The 20,653-nt window shown below is 35.7% G+C and overlaps 1 protein-coding gene across 2 annotated transcripts; it reads right to left on the reverse strand.

Annotated features, from left to right (window-relative positions):
• Positions 1 to 7,892: 7,892 nt before the first annotated feature.
• On the reverse strand, positions 7,893 to 12,312 carry LOC113278396. Of its 2 annotated transcripts, XM_026527257.1 has the most exons (4): positions 11,683 to 12,312; positions 10,228 to 10,392; positions 9,171 to 9,224; positions 7,893 to 8,145 (listed from the first exon to the last, which is right to left on the reverse strand). In XM_026527257.1, the coding sequence occupies exons 1-3, from the start codon at positions 11,966 to 11,968 to the stop codon at positions 9,184 to 9,186; spliced, it is 492 nt and encodes a 163-aa protein (XP_026383042.1). In that variant the 5' UTR covers positions 11,969 to 12,312; the 3' UTR covers positions 7,893 to 8,145; positions 9,171 to 9,183. The 2 variants fall into 2 exon arrangements, with proteins under 2 accessions (XP_026383042.1, XP_026383036.1); XM_026527251.1 differs by lacking the exon at positions 7,893 to 8,145 and having other exon boundaries at positions 8,785 to 9,224; positions 11,683 to 12,301.
• Between the last annotated feature and the right edge of the window lie 8,341 nt (positions 12,313 to 20,653).

Here is a 20,653-nt window from a genome sequence, read left to right on the forward strand (position 1 = left end):
ACATAATAGAAGCAAACACGCACTTAGATTCATCCGAAAAAAGCAGTATCGATATTAATCAACCAGTGATATAGTTGGAATATATTTGGTATTTGTTAATTTCATCCGAAAAAAGCAGTAGCGATATTAATCAACAGACGATATAGTTGGAATATATTTGGTATTTGTTAATTTCATTAATAATTATTTATTGAATATCTTAAGGTTTTTTCGGAATTGGCAGATCTTTTTTTTTCTTCCAAATAAGCCTTGGTCATAACACTATAAATAGTGGAGTTTTGTATTCTTACAAACCCATCCGATGAACACACATCTTGATTAATCGTTTGGAAAGCCAACTTATAGAATATATGAGTAATCTAGTAAGGTGAAACATCTTGCATTACCTTAGTTTAAAGTATTCTTTAGGATTAAGAATCTCTTAGTAGTATAGTTAGTGGGAAACTAATCGTACTGTTTTAGTTTTTGTTGAATATCTATTTGATTAAGAATTAAAGGTATGATTATCCTTGATAAATAAAACTTGTTTATTCTACCGTCTTTCACTTCAAATGTAAAATCACTCAAGTTTCTTGAGGATTGACTAGAACAAATTTAAGCGATTCTAAATATGTTGATAGAACTGTTGATAAACCAAGGTTAACATATATACTTCGTTCAGTTAATCAATTGTGGAATCAAATTGTTTACAACGACTTTGAAGATTGAAGACTTTTCTTTTTGGTTATGATCTTTGTGTTACTTCTTGCATACTTAATTCTATAAGGTCCATAAATCTTGATAAACACAAGTCTTATAGAAAGATCGAACAAACTGTCTAGTTGCATTAAGTTGGTTGGATAAAGCTTGTTCACTAAGATTGATTATTTCGATAATCATTGTCCTTGTTAACAAAATCTTGTGTGTTGTGTCATTACTTTACTTTATGTATCATAATTATAATTAATATATTATATTTAAAATTAAGTAAATGTACTTGTACATTAATCAAATTGGTACATTCTCATAGTTAGTTCGTTACAATACTAAGTATTTACCAAGTACACATTGTTGAAATAATGTTTTGGCAGTTAGGGCAATTCCTATGGCAACCAACAAATTTATTATTTTGTTGAGCCAAGTGGATGAACAAACTGCATTTTCCACTATGGAAAACAAGGCAAAATGAACAAATATGATATTTTAGGGATCCACTAGTGATTTTATTAACATAAACTAGTAAGAGTTAGGTCCCACTAATGATTTTATTTATATAAACTAATAAGAGTTTGGTCCCACAGAATATTTAACTAATAAAACAAATAATAAAAAATAAACCCTAAGTATAATAACCTGGTTTGGGAGAGAGAAAACAAGGGAGCGTTTTTGCTTCAAACGCTGGAGTTTTTCCTTCCAACTCCAGCGTTCTTCCTTCCAACTCCAGTGATTGTGGCATGATCGCCCGACCTCTCATCAAGCGCACGCTACATGTTCCAACTTAATGAACAAACCAACAAATTTGTTGGTTTGAACATCCATTTTTCGTGTTTGTTGAGTCCACATGAACTGCTCTTATTGTTTAGGTATGGTTATACAAGGTGTGTCTGCATAGGTTAATATTGAAAAGATTGTGGTATACTCGGTATCCTAGTAATTTAAGTTTGTGAACCCATAAATTAGTTGGTAAATAACTTGATGTTTTTAGGTTTATATATTCACAGTCATAGTTTTCTGAACAATAAATTTCTCCCAACCTTAAAAGCGTTAAACCTATGAATATCCATTGCTCGAAATTTATATTGAGACGAATCAAGTACAAGCTTGAACTTGAAATTCATTCTTTGCAACTCACCAATCATACTAATAAATCCGCACGACGTTGTGTCAATAGATATAACAGTATAACTATTGAGTCAATATGAAATTCAATCTTCACATACCTTTGTTGATGAAGTCATCGCAAATGTCTTCGTTGTTCTTTAGCATTCAATCATCAAGGGTTGTTGGGTAAACTTTGATATTCAACTATCATTCTCTAATCCTAGTCTGAAACTGGCTTTAGTAGGCTATAAATCAAGATATAGTTTTATGCGACACTTACAACAAAATAAACACACCAAAAATTGTAATCTAACTCATACCTAACCCTGACTCCTCATGGAACCACGCCACTGAGTCAAATATTTTTGAGTCAGATGAGCCAGATCTTACTCAAAAAAACAAACATATTGAGTCAGATCCAGATGAGTCAGGTGATATCAGTCAAATCCAAACGAGTCAGATTTAGACGACTCAGATGAGTTAGGAAATAACAAACAAGGTGGAGGCAACTATTTTTTCCATAGATTATAGGGTTAGTCACCCTCAAAAAGGGATCGACATTCAGCTTGTGGCCAGGCTGCCGACCAGTTTTAAACTGAAATCTCTTGGATTCTAAATAAAATCGGTTGTTTATAATAACAAAAATGGAAAAAATAATTTATTTGGGGTTTTTACATTTTTGTAAGTACATTTATGTGTAAAATTTCCCGATACTGATTACTCAGATGCAACTATCTTTGTATCAGATTACTGTCCATTCTTTAAATATGGATATCCAAATTCGATTCATATTTTCGAAAACTTATTCGACTACTCAATATCTTTTGGTAAATGACAAATCACCCTGATTCAATTCTCGGAACCGGTATATGCGGTTAACTTGTAGCCATTAGAGTGACCGTACATAGTGTGGAAAAGGCAGCAACTGTGCTTAGATTTTTTTCCTGGGGACGCGAGTTTTAGGAACAGTTCCAACAACTGTTTCTTAGATCTAGACATTATCCAAATGCCCACCTAGAATCTTCAAATGCCAGGAAGACAAGCATTTATATATCACATAAAGAATGGGATGATAATTTAGTGCGAGAAGACTTATGATCCAATCTGGCCATTTATTCTATGTTCGGGTTTTTGGTTAGCCTACTAAGCCGGACAGGAAAAAATATTTTACTGTTCATGCCGTCACTGAAAAATCTTGAAAAAACATTACGTAGTTATCAGGATCTTATAAATAAAAAAAGATGGCTGATCTCACGGTTAAGTCCCTAAAATAACTTGGGTTAGAAATGATTTGAATGGGGATATGCAATGAGGCGTGGAAGACAGGTTTCATTAAGGTTGTTGAGAAAAATCAATCAATCAATCAATCTTACCGATTAAAACATGTTTTGACGTGCATCAGCTTTACTTTCCTTGATGTGCCAAAATATCTTTAACATTCATTAGAGTAATACCGTATGCAGCATGATTTCCCTGGTCCAGAAGAACGCACACGGCACACCAGTCCCTTCATTCCGCTGATGCAAGAAGATATACACCAATACACACCCAACAAGCTTTACGAATTAGTTAGTTAGTCTGGTTGATGTCCTTAAAAACCCTTTTCACCTTAATTACATGAGACAGTGACCAAAACGGTTCTACCTAATCCAGTCCAGTCAAGTTGCATGCAACAAAAGCTAACACTAAATTGGCAATAATAGTAGTACTAGTACCTTGCTTAATTTGTGACGTTTTAACAACTCCTACTTATTCAGCCTTTGCTTAAGATTTGGTGGTTGCCTCCAGACACACCTAAGATCTGGTTTAATAAAAGTCTGCCTAATGCACCTAAATACCTAATGAACCATCGATTTCTTTAAATAAAAGTTTTGCCTAGTACTACTGGCTACTCTAATTAACTGTAGGCCCTTAATTGTATTTTTTTGACTGTAGAAAAAGCTGCGACTCTTTTGATGTAAAAGTATTTCCTAGCATCTAGATTCCAGATGATGCCTCGGATTTCTTAAGCTACTTGGATTTTATTTAAGCATTTACCTTTTCAGCTTATAAACAGGCTCCTTATTAGAGCAAGTCTTATGATGGAATCCATCTATCTTCCAAGCCACCTCAGCACTTGGAATTGTGGATGGAAGCGCAAGTATAATGGTGGATTAGTAGAAATACTATTCTTAATGGAGCTAAAAAAATGCAATTAAGAATGTAGCTAAAAAAACGTAATTAAGAATGGAGTTTTTTTTTTCAGCCGTTAGATTTCGACAACTCATTTTAAATATACGGATAAAAAAAAACGCAATTCTTAATTGCGTTTTTTTAGCTCCATTCTTAATTGTGTTTAGCGCTATTCTTATTGGCGTTCAGATGGATTCCACGAAACCGTGGAACCTTGCTTGGATTTTCTGTGGAAGTCACTAGACTTGACATTCCATGGTTTTTCCACACTTGGAATAGTTTGGATTCCACCATAAGACTTGCTCTTATGAAAACTATCAAGTGGTGTGATGGTAGTGCAGCAACGGATATTATCAAAAGAAAGAAAAAAGATAATTTGTCCAGACCTCGAATTATTTTTAGGAATAACGACTATGGACGAAAATAATTATTTAGACTTAAGTTTCCCGACTATAAATAAAAATCAGAATTAAACTTAAACATAATTATTCGTAGGAATAACGACTATGAACGAAGATAATTATTTAGATCTCGGTTTCCCGACTATAAATAAAAATCAGAATTAAACTTGAACAAGTTCAATAACATAATCATATTAATGAAATTCAACTATCTGGAATAATGACTTTGCAGACTCTGAAATAGACTTGAGGAAAAACCCTAACTTGTGCAACAAGAAAGGATGAAAACAACCCAAAACCGACTCAAATCCTGATTTGATAGTTTTGGTAAATTTTAGGTTATCTAAAATAATTAAAATAATCGCTAAATAAAACTATATGCCACAAACGGCGACTAAAACGGACTCCTAACGAATAAGTTATTAAGAAAACAAAAAACTTTCTTAAAATGGCAAAAACGACCTTTTGAGACCCTAAACGATGGAATTTGACTAAATTTTGGTGACCATGTGGATCGATAAATCGACATGTCTTGTCCCGTCAAAATGGATTCCTCTTGAACTAAATTACGACAGGTCCTTAACTTCCAAATAATTCAGAACACGTGCTATAACTTGCTCATTTACATCAGATGGTTAGCTTTTCCCACAGACGAGGTTGGAAATCGAATCCCTGTAATAGCATAAATCTTAAGCTAATGTGATCACCCTTTTATCTTATCAAAACAAATAAAACCATAAAAGTTGATCAATTATGACTAATTCGCCATCATACTTGTAGTTCTAGTGATCACGGTTCTTTCTTATCAAAACAAATAAAAACATACAGTACCTAGCTTCATTTTCTGATCTTACCTATTAGTTGTTACTCACTATACAGTACCTATATGTATACATTGAGGTGTACAATTCGTAAGCAAGCTCCCATGAGCCATTAAATTGATCTGATGTTACAACAAAACATAAAAATTGATCATTTATGACTAATGGCCATTATTAACGTATACTTAGCAAATTTTGCACTCCTTTGCTAATTTGGCTCTAGACACACCTAATACACTGGTTATTAATAAAGTAGCCTAAGAGCAACTGCAGTGGACGACTAAACCCAAATTTGGTGTCGAGTGGGCTGGCGTAGTGGGACGGACCATCGATCAAAATTTGATCAAAGAGTAAAACTCGGACCAAATTTGGTCGGCGATTAAGACCAAATCCAAATATAGTCGGGAGTTTATATAATGTCCGCCTACCCGACGGGCGTTGGTATAATGTCCGCCTGTAGCCGCGCGTTCGTAAAGTTAACGCCTGATGCAGGGCGTTGGTATAATGTCCGCCTGGATGGGGCGTTGGTATAATGTCCGCCTGGATGGGGCGTACGTAAAGTTAACGCCGGACACCCAGGCGTTGATATAGTCATGATCCCACCTTCACAAAGTTTTGAAAACTTTGCTTGGGGCGTTGTCTTTATCAACGCCCCATTTTTTTATTTTTTTTATTTTTGAACCCGGGCGAACGTATAATCTCCGTCCCACACACCAGGCGTTGCTATAGTTCACGCCCCATACAGGCGTTATCTTTATCAACGCCCGATACCAGGCGTTATCTTTATCAACGCCCCATGCCAGGCGTAATCTTTATCTACGCTGGACGATGAAGCGGACTTTATATCAACGCGCGACCAAATTTACTCATCACCCGCTACGCCACAGGACGGACTAAACCCAAATTTGATTTTTTTGTTAGTCTTTGGTCTTTAGTTATGCTCGCACCACAGTGGACGCTCTAATACACCTAAACCCAAAAGTTTTGCCTATTACTACTATATTAGCACATCTAATTTAATGTGCATGTCTTTTTGACCGCAGAAAAAGGATGCCACTCTTTTGATGTAAAAGTATTTCCTAGCATCTAGACAATGTCTTTGATTTCTTAAGCTACTTTGATTACATTTAAGCAAATGCCTTTTCAGCATATAAACAGGGATCCTTTTCAGCAATTGCATTATTATTGAACCTAAGTTCTTCCATATATATGGCCCTTGAAGTGTAATACTATTGGCTTAAATGTTCCTAGCCAGTTAGAGTCTAGATGCTGCAGCTGCACACAAGTAGTAATTAATACAAATAGTAATCTTAAGCTCGGCCGCCTCATATTGACTGGCTCTTGGCATAACTAAGAAGCCACTGCCCTAATGCAAAATCTAGCAGTTCATGTGTCAGAGAGCTTAATTCTTTACAAAAACATAACTGTTGTAGCAAAAGAGGATCTAGGAATAGAAAAACCAAATAAGGATCAGCAACAAGTTGTGTTGTGTTGTGCAGCTTGTGCTGTTGCAAATATTAATCTATGGTTGAAGATGGTTTTTCCTTTTCCTGGAACCGACCATGTTAACTGTAAACAATTCATGAATGACAAAATTCTTCTTCTCTTTCATTGTCTCTTGGTAATTGAATAGTTCCTAGCTCATTCCCCATCCAAAAAAGAAACACAGGAAAAATAATATCTAAAGAAATCGAAATTTCGTGTCTCTTGCGCTTGAATAGGAGACAACAGAGTAGATTTATATTCATATAACGGGTGGTACAAAGGTTTTGAGAACGTGGTGTACATGAATGAAACCATAAAGAGCAGCAGTGAGTGAGTTATCAATAATTTGTTGGAGATCTAGCTTAACGGGGCCGTAAAGATGCTAGGTCACTCGGCCTGAAGATGACTCGACACGAGCATCCTATGTTGGTCAATGGCAAGAGGTTGCTGAGAGCATGAAAGGCTGTAACACGCTCTTCTGATAAAGCTGTGTTTCGTGATTGAATTCAAATTCACAATGATTTATACATGGAAGTGTCTATTGGGATGAACAAGCATCTCCCAACAGACACTTACAAACTCAATAAGGACATTCCTGACGAGAGTGGTTCAAGTACAACAAGTTTCAAGTCTTTCTTAGTGTTAACGGTGTCATTAGTACCAAAATGTGTTCTTCTGGTATGTCATTTGAAACAAACGTCATCAGATCAGTGGCATTTTCATGACAACATTTAACAGTAGAGTCCACAATTGCCTCGCATAGGTTAAATCCGCTCCATATCTTATAATGCCTACAAATCAATTAGCAGCAAATGACTCATAAACAGCAATAATTGGAGGTATTAGGAAGCCACTTGGATTTTGGTCAGGAGCTACTGCTCTTTATGAAACTAGAAAGTCTCAGAAAATCAGTGTGAAACTGCTCAAGATGTTCAGTTAGTTTACACATTTTCAAACTATGGTTGTTCATGTTCCTCAGTGGGCCTTGAATAAGATGGTGGGTTCCTCCGTAAACCCCTTATCCAGTTCTTTATTTGATTTGGAAACATATTTTGAGGCATACTCAAGGTTTGGCTGATAACCTATGTTTTTGGCTAGGTTCGGCTGATAACTTTTCAGCCGAACGTAGACAGATGTATGCCTCAAAACATGTAAGTATGCCTCAAAACAGGTTTCTTGATTTAATAGTTACAAACTCAGAGTCACCAGAGACTGAAAATGTTACTGTCTCTATTTTTCCCTTTTCACATCAAACAAACAAACAAACAATGTACACCAAAGAAAACAGAACTTCTCCGGCACTACCAATTACAAAGGAACATTTTTTTCTGCATAGTTCTCGTAACCATTAAATAAGATTTACTGTACTGTAGTCTCGTACCCCGAATTATTACGGTGCAGGAGTGTATCCAAATCATGATTGTGCACAAAATTTGGCAGATTTTTACTATTTGGACCAAACTTCCCTACAGGAACAAAAGATGAATTATTACAGTACCTTTGGCATGCTTTCACTTTCAAGATCCAACTCTAAGAACAAAAACTCTCGTTTTAATTGTGAAAAGCTTCAATTTTCTATTCATCCAGATATCTTCCTACAAAATCTGCTTTAAGTTTTGTACAAGGGAGACTATTAGCACCACGAATACAACAGGGTACTTCTCGGGACAAGTTAGACGACAATGATTCAGTACTGTAACAATGAATAGGTCTGCTAAACAGCAATGACTCGGTACATATTTCTTTCAGTAACAAGTCTTGTTGACACAAACCTATCCTTACACTACGTCTTGCTGGCCAACCCTACTACAAAGACTCGACTTAATATCTTAAAGTCGAAAGCAACTGGACTTGGTACTACTTGACAACAGCTCTGATAAGTGAGCTGTGGGATGAAAATGAAATAGCTAGAATTACAGGTGTGGGTCTTATCAAATGTAAATCATTTAGAGTGAGGGTAGAGTTATTTTACCATAAAATACGTGTAATCTTCTACAACAACAAAATGTTGAGCATCAGTTAATGATAACCACACAAGAGTGCCTGTTTTGGACTAACCTCAACCGTAAATTAGATTATTGCACAACCACCAAAATTGTATCACAAAAGAAAGAGACTAGACTGTGTCATCATGCTATCACTTAGAATGTGTCAAACTTATGTGACTTGTCATTAATTTTGGGACCACTTTATCCTCGAAACATCAAGCCAAGTTAAGATGAATTCATCAAAATCAATAGAAACATATAAAGGCCAAACCATTTAGACTTTTTTTTTGTTGTTGTTGTTGGATAGCTCATGTTCCTGGAATGACACTTACGCAACTGATACAAAAAATAATAGAGAAATGTTTGGTCAACTGGCAGGACCTGACTATACACCGCATCTTCTGTTGGTATGACATTTAGGGCATACTGTGCTTCAATATTTTGTTGACGGCTTGTTCACATACATAATTTACACATATCTGACAATAGAATGGAGCTAGTACCTGCATCAACCAATCAATGCTGGTTCTGTCCTGAATTTTCTGCTGTTACTTTCTCTGCAAAGTAATTCTCATATAATTATACGCTGAAACCTTCTCAAAAATATAAACAAGAGGAGTGCAAAGTTGAATTCCAACACTGAAAGACTCCACGAAACAAAACCACATCAGTTCAGGTATAAAATCATCAAAGCTCCTGACTAACAGAGCTGGGCTGGAAAGAGTTTAATCATCGAGCCCTAATTCTTTAGATATGAGTAGATAACTTTAACATTGTATTGCCCACTTGCAATTAAAAGAGGTTCAACTAGATATAACAAACACAATCTATCAACTAACACCGCTATTTTCCATCTGGAGTTCTTGAACCTAAGGTATAAGAGGCTGATAAAGGCAATTTTTCTTTGGTTGCATATATTCGAGGGGAGTACAAACTAAAACAAGACACTCAAAGACTAAAGCAATCAGGCCATGGGGTAGATAACAGGAAAGTAAATTTAAGATTTGGATAAAATTTACTGCTGCGTGGTAATAAGTTATAGATAGGCTTGATGTTTTAGGAGGAAAACCAAAATAGCGAGGTTTAGCACCCACCCATGTTTAAATCACTACTGGCAAACATGCTTTATGGGATCCACATTCTGGGTGAGTAGCTGCACTAAGGCAAGTCATAACCTTAAACTTGACTAATCTAAAACTTAATGGTGACATGGGAAGTTAAGGAGATAAACACTTAAAGGTTTCAAAACTGTGGATGAGATCCTGATCATGGGAAAAGCCAAACCAGAAGTTATTGTCATAATCACTCCATGCGGATTTGATGCTAAAGCCAAGTGCTATGGACTCTACATTTGGTTGAGCTGGATATTAGTGGTGAAGGAACTGGATTACTGGACTATGGAAATCGAGATAAAAAGCTTATAGGTGGCTGAGTTTCTTCACGTGGTTTTATTTATTTCAAAATAACCGGAAAAGGAAGTGATTTCTCCTAGCTGTAATACAAACAACAGTATTACATAATATAAATCACAAATACAATAATTTAAAGAGTAAGGAGTACCATGTGGGACGCCGGTAGATATCAGCCGGTCTATATTATCAATACGACGTTGTATAGATTTCAAAACAGAGTTCAACGATAAGACTCTCTTACGAACTCCTGAGATTTTAGAAGCATGTTGCATAATAAATGGCAATGGTGCATCTTCTAGCAGTTGATCAAGCTCTGAAGAATACAACATAAACAACAAGAATAGCAGAAAATTAGTTTCTGCAGCAATGAAAGATGAGTACAATTTATTTTGCCTTCAACTTCGATTTAACTTACCCAATTAACACGAAAATAACACATACAAGCAACAACACAAAACAGGGTGAGAACTTCTCTTCTTCTTACCATATTTTGCATATGCAGAATTCCTTGTTGATTGACCAACAGAAGTGCACAACTAAAATGAAGGACAAACTGATGCTACTAAAGCTCGAATATGGACGCTGTGGTTTTAAAATGCGTTATGCAGTGAGAGACGAGGCGGTGATTCGATCAAAAAGATGAAAGAAATAAATATGTAGAAATGCCTGTAATATTTAAAAGTTTTAATATAACATCATAAGTTCTGGGAAAAAAAAATCAATCAAAACAAATTAGCCCATAAACCAAACAAGTCTCCTGAGAAATTAAGCATCTCAAGATACAATCATGTTTAAGAATGGGTCGGAAACATGAGATATAAAGACAGCAACAACAAATTTAGGTTTTTTTCGACACAAAGATGCTAAGTTTTTTAATATTTTATAACACTGAAGAAAGAACTGCAAGGTAACTTAAAAATACCCCAGTAAGAAGGTTTATTTTGCGTGTTCCTGCTTTTCCATGAAAAACATCTCTTGAGACGCCTTTTGGAGGAAAATTCAGGGTTAAAGGTGTATGCCTTTTAATGGCAAAAAAATGCCCATGAGGAAACGCTGCCTCTACCGCTTTTCACAACCATGGAATGCTGTTAAAGAGCAACCAGTCAGATTCAAGGGAATATAGTAAATCATGTTCGACTTTCATAGTGGCTTCCATGACTTCCAAAATCATGCACAAAACTCCATAAATTTTAGCTAGGTAAATGAAACGACGGCCCATGGCTGTCACACCTCAGCTACAATCCCATCAATAATTACTACCAATTGTCATTCATGGAAACATTAGAGTCCTTGAAACCTATGTTGTTCAGGCTTGGCGCTAAGTAAAACATATGGAGTAATATCCCTACTAGTTGAGCAACATACTAGTACAAATCCTAATTGAAATGAAACAAACCCAAAATAAAAGGCTGGGCATTAATATCTCGTGAAAGAATTCGGATTAAGGCTACGTTTCTTAAGGAACTTAGGGAAAATGGGCGCCTTTGCTGGCGAGGCGTCGCAAGAAAATGTTCGAAAGAACACCACATTGGCGCCTCAGACAACATAGTTATAAAAATCAAAATGCATGATCATCATGTAATTGAAATGGGAATGGAATTACCTCCAGTAAGTCTATTAATGGCGGAAGAGAGCTGGTCTTGACTTGTAGCTGTATTTTGAGCCTTGGTATCAAATTCCTTAATTAGAGTTCCGAGAATAGATGAAATTCCTTTAGCTAAAGCATCCGAAGTCTTATTAATAGATTCTTCATCTTGATTTGAGGAATCATTCGTATTCCCAACTTCAGAATCCGCAACTTCATCATCTGGTTCTTTGAGGGTTTCTTCTAGAGGAGGAGGAGGAGAAGGAGGAGGATCTTCTTCTTCTTGTGTTGATGGAATATTCATGGCTTTTAGGGTTTCATTCGTAGTAGAAGTAATTTCAGAAATGATGTAAATAAGACTAATCGGAGATTTCTAGGGTTTTGATTTTTTGATTTTTTTTTTAAACAAAGGAAAATATACTAGATGACCGCTTCAGCCATAGGGGTCGACTACAGTACCCAACACCAACACATTGCCAATAGGAATTAACACTTCGACATTGTAAGCCAGATAGACATTTTGACCTTGTAAATCAATATCACAAATAACAAACATGAAGTCTCTCTTCCCCTGTGCGTAACCGTTTTTTCTAAACAAACTCCTAATTTTCTTCCCTGGTTTTTCTCCATTATCTTTTTTCTTAATCCAGATTTACTAGATTTTGGTATGAGATTTCACATCTACCGAGGAGATCTAGGAAATACTAATTACTTTGCTTTTCTTTTTTTCTAAGCAATATTAGGTTTAGGTTTTTGTTTTTGTTTAATTTTAATGGTTGTTATATGCTTTATGTTCTTCTGCTACGCTTATACGTCGGTTTATCATAACCCCCAGAGCTTTTTAATGAGATTTGGTAATATAAGCAACATAAGGAATTGTTACAATAGATTTTTTCTTCAAAACTTGTCTTAAGAACCTCATTTATCCAAATCAGTGAAAGGAAGAATAGAGAAGGTGTGTCATGTTGGACGAAATCTTTTTTTGGTTTCTCATGAAGAATATTCAGGATTTTTTGGTAAAACAAATGGGATACCAGACTGATTTTGATACAACTTCTTCTCTGGAGGATGAGACAAAGGTACGTGCTTTGGAATTTCAATTGAAGAAAAGCCTTAAACTTATTGATGTGATAATTCAGGGAGATCCACAAGCTGGTATGGGGAATGATCAAGATATTCTTTGGAGCATCATTTTTCTCACTTGTAAGATTAAAACCTCTGTTAGTCTCTTCCATGTTATTTGGTTTTATGTAATCTCAAAAAACGCAAATTACATTGAAAATGCGTGGGTCTAACAACCACACCCAACAATTCTTCTGGAAATCTGAGAGGACTTACTCCAATATACTTTCTAGAGAATCAACTAGACAATCAGACTCAAACTAGGATAAATTATGTCAAAGAGTTTAATATCTCTAAATCTTAATGCAATCCGTAATCAGCAAATAGAAATCTGCGAGCCTGATTGAATATAAGAGGAATTACTTGAACGATACCAAAGACCAATGTTCAAGTGTCAATCAATGTAAATCAACAACCAAAGGTTGGATATTCTAATTGATTGATCTTAACGCACAACCTGTGATATTTCAATTATATAACAAAATATAATGCGGAAAAGAAATAACACAGACACCAGAATTTTGTTAACGAGGAAACCGCAAATGCAGAAAAACCCCGGGACCTAGTCCAGATTGAACACCACACTGTATTAATCCGCTACACACACTAGCATACTACCAATTAACTTCGGACTGGATTGTAGTTGAACCCTAATCAATCTCACTTTGATTCAAGGTACAGTTGTGCTCCTTACGTCTCTCATCCCAGCAAGATACTATGCACTTGATTCCCTTAGCTGATCTCATCCACAACTAAGAGTTGCTACGACCCAAAGTCAAAGACTTGATAAACAAATTTGTCTCACACAGAAAAGTCTATATGATTGAATAAATCTGTCTTCCACAGAAATACCCAAGAGTTTTTGTACCGTCTTTTGATAAATCAAGGTGAACAGGAACCAGTTGATAAACCGGACTTATATTCCCGAAGAACAACCTAGTATTGTCAATCACCTCACAATAAACTTAATCGACTAGCGAAACAAGTTATTGTGGAATCAAAAACGATGAGACGAAGTTTGTTTGTGATTACTTTTCTAACTTGTATATCGGAGATATAAAATCTAGAGCCAATTATTTCAATTGTACTTAACACGACAGAAACAACAAGATCAAATCACGCAACTACAAAGATAATAGTTGGGTCTGGCTTCACAATCACAATGAAGTCTTCACGTCATTAACCTACAGGGTCTCGAGAAGAAACCTAAGGTTAAAGGAGAATAGACTCTAGTTATGCAATTAGTAACACACAGGAAGTGTGGGGATTAGGTTTCCCAGTTGCTAGAGTTCTCCTTTATATAGTTTTCGAATTAGGGTTTGAAATCCAAGTTACCTTGGTAACAAAGCGTTCAATATTCATCATTAGATGAAAAAACTGATTCAACCAAGCTAATATCTTTCAACAGTTAGATCGAACTTAGCTTGTTACACACAAATGAAATGTATCCTCATTTAAGGTTCATGTAACCGTACCTAAACGTGTACACCATGTTGGTTCACAAGTAGTACTTGACCGAGGTTAGCCACATGATTAATCTCATATCAACCTTGTTCATCTTAACCATAACTAGTTCAAATGACTCAAATGAAACTAGTTAAGAGTTGTTAAATTGTATAGAAAATACAATTGAAATCAAATCGGTTTGATTCACTTGAATCAATCATGAAGAAAAAGTGGGGGTCTAACAACACCACCCAATATTTCTCTTAGCAATCCGTATGGACTAACTCCGAAATACTTTCTAGAGAATCAACTAGACAGTCAGACTCAATCTAGGTAAAAGTATCACAAGGAGTTAATCTCTCTCTCTTGTTTTGATTTACTCAAGCTAATAGAAATCAGCGACTCTTTAATCAAACACAAGGAATAACTTGGATGGTACCAAAGACCAATATCCAAGGATCAATCACTGACAATCAACAACCAAAGGTCGGATTACTCTAATTGATGATCTAACACACAACCTGTATTATTTCAACTATAAAGATAAAAAAATATAATGCGGAAATAGAAATAACACAGACACCGTAAATTTTGTTAACGAGAAAACCGCAAATGAAGAAAAACCCCGGGACCTAGTTCAAATTAAACAAACAATGTATTAAGCCGCTACAAACACTAGCCTACTCCAAGCAACCTTCAGACTGGACTGTAGTTGAACCCCAATCAGTCTCCCACCGATCCAAGGCACAGTTGTACTCCCTACGCCTCTGATCTCAGCAGGATACGGCGCACTTGATTCCCTTAGCTGATCTCACCCACAACTAAGAGTTGCTACGACCCAAAATCGCAGGCTTTGACAATAAATAAATCTGTCTCACACAGACAAGTCTATCAAAGGATCAATCTGTCTCCCACAGATAAACCCTAAAGGTTTTGTTCCGTCTTTTGATAATAATCAAGGTGAACAGGAACCAATTGATAATCCGGTCTAATATTCCCGAAGAACAACCTAGAGTTATCAATCACCTCACAACAATCTTAATCGTATGGTAGCGAAACAAGATGTTGCGGAATCACAAACAATGAGACGAAGGTGTTTGTGACTACTTTTTATATCTTGCCTATCAGAGATATCAATCTCAAGCCAATCAATCTGATTGTACTCGTACGATAGAAGATGCAAGATCGGATCACACAACTACGGTAAAAGAAGTACCGGTTTGGCTTCACAATCCCAATGAAGTCTTTAAGTCGTTAACCTGGTTTTAGAAGAAGAAAACCAAAGGTTAAAGGAGAATCGACTCTAACACGCAAACTAATATCACACGTAAGGTGTGGGGATTAGTTTTGCATAATATTATATGTCTCCTTTATATAGTCTTTCAAATCAGGGTTTGCAATTAAGTTACCTTGGTAACAAAGAAATCAATGTCCACTGTTAGATGAAAACCTGATTTAGATTCAAGATAATATTTCTCAATCGTTGGATCGAAAACTTAGCTTGTTACACACACTTGACAATGCATGCTTCTAGGTTTGTTAACCGTACCCAAACGTTTGCACATTATTGGTTAGACAATAGTTAACCAAAAGGCTAACCATATGAGCATTTCATATGAACCATGTTCTTCTTCACCATAACTAGTTCAAATGGATTCAAGATGAACTAGTTAGAGAGTTGTTCAATTGCAAGGAAATCTTATGTACTACACAAGACACATTGATTTGATTCACTTGAACCGGTTCATGAACTTTTATATCCACGGTTTGCAAACTGCATTCCTTAGTCTTTTTAAGTTAAGTTCAGAAATCATCTTCAGATATATAACCTTCTCAAGTTCGCAGACTAGGTTCGCGAACTTAACTTACCGGGTAGAGTTTACAAACTCCAGCAGAAATTCTCGGGTATGAGAACTTCGCCGATTCGCGGACTGAGTTTGCGGACTTAGCTTCACTCTAATAGTTTTTCAACTCCAGCAGAAATTCTCGGGTTTGAGAACTTCGGCAATTCGCGGAATTGGCTCACGCCATTCTTCCGGTTCTCTTGATCAACAAAGTTCGCAAACTTTGGTTCAAAGAATAAGACTTATACATAAATGTGTTTCCACAACAATGCTTAAATCCACCATTGGTTATGTAATCTAAACTCTCATTTCAATCTTTGAAACATTCTTAGAGGACGTTATATAGTTGTTACACCATTTCTAGTCAAAGCAATTTTCAAGATGATTGAAACATATCATGACTTTCATCACTAGGTAAAGATAAACTTGATCGAAGCGAAAAGCATACCAACACATATTTCGAGATATAGATAGGCGAGGTATGCTCGGCTCGAAATACCAAATGTGTATAATCCAAGTCTATATATATAGCATACGACTTCTTGTCTCAAAGAGTAGGAGATAGAGTAGATAGACTTTTGAGTGATAGATAAGTTCAAGTCTTCACATACCTTTTTGTCGAGAAGTTCCACCGTTTCCTTGAGTAGTTCTTCTACTTGTATGATGAATCTCCATGAAGTCCTTGAGCTCAACTACACTTTCTATCCTAGTCCGAGACTTAGCTATAATAGACTAGAAATCAAGACTTATAGTTTTGATCACTAACATTGACAAACATGCTTGAGATAGCAACGCATGCTATTTCGACCGAGCAATGCTCTAACAATCTCCCTCTTTGTCAATTTTAGTGACAAAACTATCAATACATATGGAATACAAAAAAGATAAAGAAACTTTAGTAGCCCCTATTCCACATGTCTAATCTTCAACATTCCTCGAAATCTTCGTCACTTCCAAGTACTCCAATGATCCCAAAGGTTGTAAGTTTAGCATCACTGTTGTTGAAGATCCGTATCTATAACAATGAGAAAACATAGTTCTCGATCATTGTTATACAGTGTCATAGTATTATTACACAGCGTCAAAGTTCAATTGTATCGAAACTTCAACAATAATATTATGGTGATATGTATCACTCCCCCTTAGTCAATACTCCATCTCACATGGAAACCACTCCCCCTTACACAATGATCCGAAAACCATATGTATTTGTAGTGTGAACTACATATTAATTCTCCCCCTTGTTGTCAATAAAATTGGCAAAGGTACAAGAACGGGATCATAATGAAATTTCCGAAAGAGACATTTCATGACAAAAGGAAAAAAAATACATACCAACTAATTTATATGCAATCATAAAGCCGAATCTAAATGCATTTATCAAGGAGTTTAAATATACAAGATAACCCCTCTAAAATTCCACAGTCGCACACCCCTCAAGATATGACCATTGAGCATAAGTTCAAAAGAAATCTCCCCCATTTGATGTCATTCCCGAAAGAACAACAAGAGCGACCTTAATTTCGAAAGAAAAGAAAGATTTTTATTGGACACCAAAAACCATAAGAATGATTTTCTGTATCTAAAAACTCAATCAAATTAATCACAAGTAAACCCATGATTAATTTAATCGGAATACGCAACCAAATTAAACACAAAAAGTGATCAATTCAATTGATTGTTCTCAACATAAGAGAACTTATGGAGACACGAAAATACTCAACTACATTAATTACAAGAGAACCCATAATTAATATAATTGGAATACACAACCAAACTAATTACAAAATTAATCAATTTAATTGTCATTTTGCTCGACATAAGAAAACTTACGGAGCAATAACTAAATAATCAAACAAGATGATTAATTTATTTCAATATGCTCGACATAACATACCTCACGGTAAACCAAATAAGCTAAAAAAAAACTTGGTTGTATAGTGCTCAACATAAGATACATTACGAAGCCTCACAGTAATACATAAAATATGGATCAGGGATGATCAATACTGCGGAATACACAAGGATTCATTCTATTTTCCCATCGCTATTTGCATAATGATATTAATAGACATAATCCTTGAAAACAAAAGATTTTAACCTATCTTCCATCAAAGAATTGACAATATATAGGCTTAACTTTTGTATTTCTCAAAAGTCCATTCATTCTTTTACCAGTACGTGAATACCGACCACAAACGACTTTGCTTTTGACAAAGTATGGGACAAACATAGTTCACGGACCTAAACATCAATCCCATAACAAATTACAATAAAAAAATCATAAAGATTAAATACTGCAAAACATCATCCTCCAAATATTTTTATAATTTAATACCAATAAACCTAAAAAGGAACAAGAAGATGAAAAATAATAGCTATGTGTAGTCACAAGCATTGCTATTCAAGGCACTAGTTATTCTTCCAATTAAACCAAGAACATCGAAAAACTTCTGAGAGTTAGAAGGGATAGCCCTTGGGTTTCTTGTATTCCTCCTCTTTCTTTTCAAGGAAGGAGTTACTGGAGATTTCTCTTTTTCTTTGATTGATAGGTTAACAATCATATTGACATCTTTTCCATCCAAAGATATGATGCTTAGAAAACATTTATAAACAACTGGTTTTTGTGAGTGGAATTCACAATCTCATCAAGTATTCTTAAGATATAAAGGATATCACAGAGGAAAAAGGAATGTAGGGTTCCCAACCTTTAAACTGTTTCATGGACGCCCAATTCTAAACCCTATAAAGAGTAGAATTGTCGATAATAACCCTTTACTTTATTTGATAGACATGAAAAACAAACCTAAGAAAAAAACTTTTCCTAACGCCTGAGCGGTACACAATCTTATCTCTTTTGATCAGGCACATGAGACAAGATTTACCAAACAACACAATTAATTTGTGCTGTGGTGAACAACAATTTGTCCGCCATTTTCCTCTTGAGAGGAATCCTCTCTATCAAAGCGATTTGACCATACCTTCTTCTCTAATGGTCTTATGTTGTCTTTGGAAACCAACTTCTTAGACGAAGATAAAATCTTGCATACCTCAGCAGTCTTCTGAACAAGTTTAAGCTTCCTTACCAACCGATTTGCTCTTCGTTGAAGTTTGTTGGCATGCCTCACTTGATGTTTGTACTTGTAACATATTGATAGTTCATGACCTTTCTGAGAAAAAACGAGCACGTCAAACTTGGATAGTATTCAGGTATCTGTGGTGTGAAAGCAGCCAGGCACATAGTATATCCTGAAACATTACAAACAGAGTTTCCAAAGGATGGGTCAATTGATTCTTCCAGCTTGATTGGATTCTCTTCTTCACCGAAACCATAAAGGTTGATATATGTATTGCTACAATTATCAAAATCAATGTTTTCACATAACAGACCAACACTTGATTTCCTATCTTCATCAGAATCATAGATCTCAGACATCTCATCAAGTGTTACAACAAGACTTTTGTTCCCAGTGTATTTTCTACGATTTGGGAACCCGTTTGCAAAATGACCAAAACCTTTACACTTAAATCACTGTGACATATATTCGTCATCACCCTCGTCAGCTGATAGACACATTTTTGTGTCTAATTTGTCCTCAATGTTCTGTATTGTTGGTACTCGATTTCGTACTTATTATGGTATTTTATGTGTTTGTAGGTATTTTGGGAAATAAATATTTTTGGAAAATTCGGCTCGAAAAGTTGGTCGACGCACCCCCAGAAAAGTACTAAATGCGTCCTCATTTTGGATAAGGGCCACCCCTGCTGTTAAAGCGCTCCTACTCTGGATAGGGGCACCCCCTTCTTCTTCATTTGAAAATCATTTTTCGGCGGGAAATATTTCATCACCACTGCACGAGATTTTGGGAAAGATTTTTGGGAGATTTTCATGGATATTATGTTGCGATTATGTTGTCACTTAATCAATAGGCTATTTTGTATTGCTTTCTTTAGCATTCGCGATTTTCCTTAATGTTTTTTTCGGAGTTGCCAAGATCAAGTTGAGCATCTACTACATATTCTAGTAGTAGGTGTATTAGGGTGTTTTATCCTGGAGATATCCGTCCTGTGAGGGCTATAGCATCACTCTTGAGTGTAGCCGGGCGCTAATGTCTTAAGGACAGCGTGTTGAACACGCGACTCTCTGTTTTTAAAAGTTTTGCCCTGTTGCTGTTGCGGAGATATGGGGAGCTTGTTCATTTCTTCAAAGCAATCACTTCCACTATAAAGGAGCTAAGTATCAATAAATTTTTGCTTATTTGATTTTTCTTTGTTTTTTATTATTGCACCTTTGGAAGGAAAACAAGGAATAAAATCTTCCCATGAATGGTTGTTGCGTTAAACATGGTAAAAAATATTCTCGGATTACGCTTGAGTTATAAGAGCATATTACGTGGGATTTACGAGGATATATTCTTTGAAAATTTGTTTCTATCCAATCCAGAGAGAGTTTGAAAAGTTTTGGACAACTCAGACGTGTATAATAGAGGAAAGGAGAATAAAATCTCCTAAACTTTAATACGATATTTTCTGGTATTTAATCGAGAGATTTATGGTATTATGGTGTATTTACAGCT

This window comes from Papaver somniferum, chromosome 1 (assembly GCF_003573695.1).
Source record: "Papaver somniferum cultivar HN1 chromosome 1, ASM357369v1, whole genome shotgun sequence".
Lineage (NCBI taxonomy): Eukaryota > Viridiplantae > Streptophyta > Magnoliopsida > Ranunculales > Papaveraceae > Papaver > Papaver somniferum.

Coding starts and splice junctions, on each gene's coding strand:
- LOC113278396 (XM_026527257.1), bottom strand. CDS start 11,968: ATGAATATTCCATCAACACAAGAAGAAGAAGATCCTCCTCCTTCTCCT. Junction 10,393..11,682: donor CATTAATAGACTTACTGGAG/GTAATTCCATTC, acceptor TGTATTCTTCAG/AGCTTGATCAACTGCTAGAA. Junction 9,225..10,227: donor ATCTACCGGCGTCCCACATG/GTACTCCTTACT, acceptor ATTACTTTGCAG/AGAAAGTAACAGCAGAAAAT.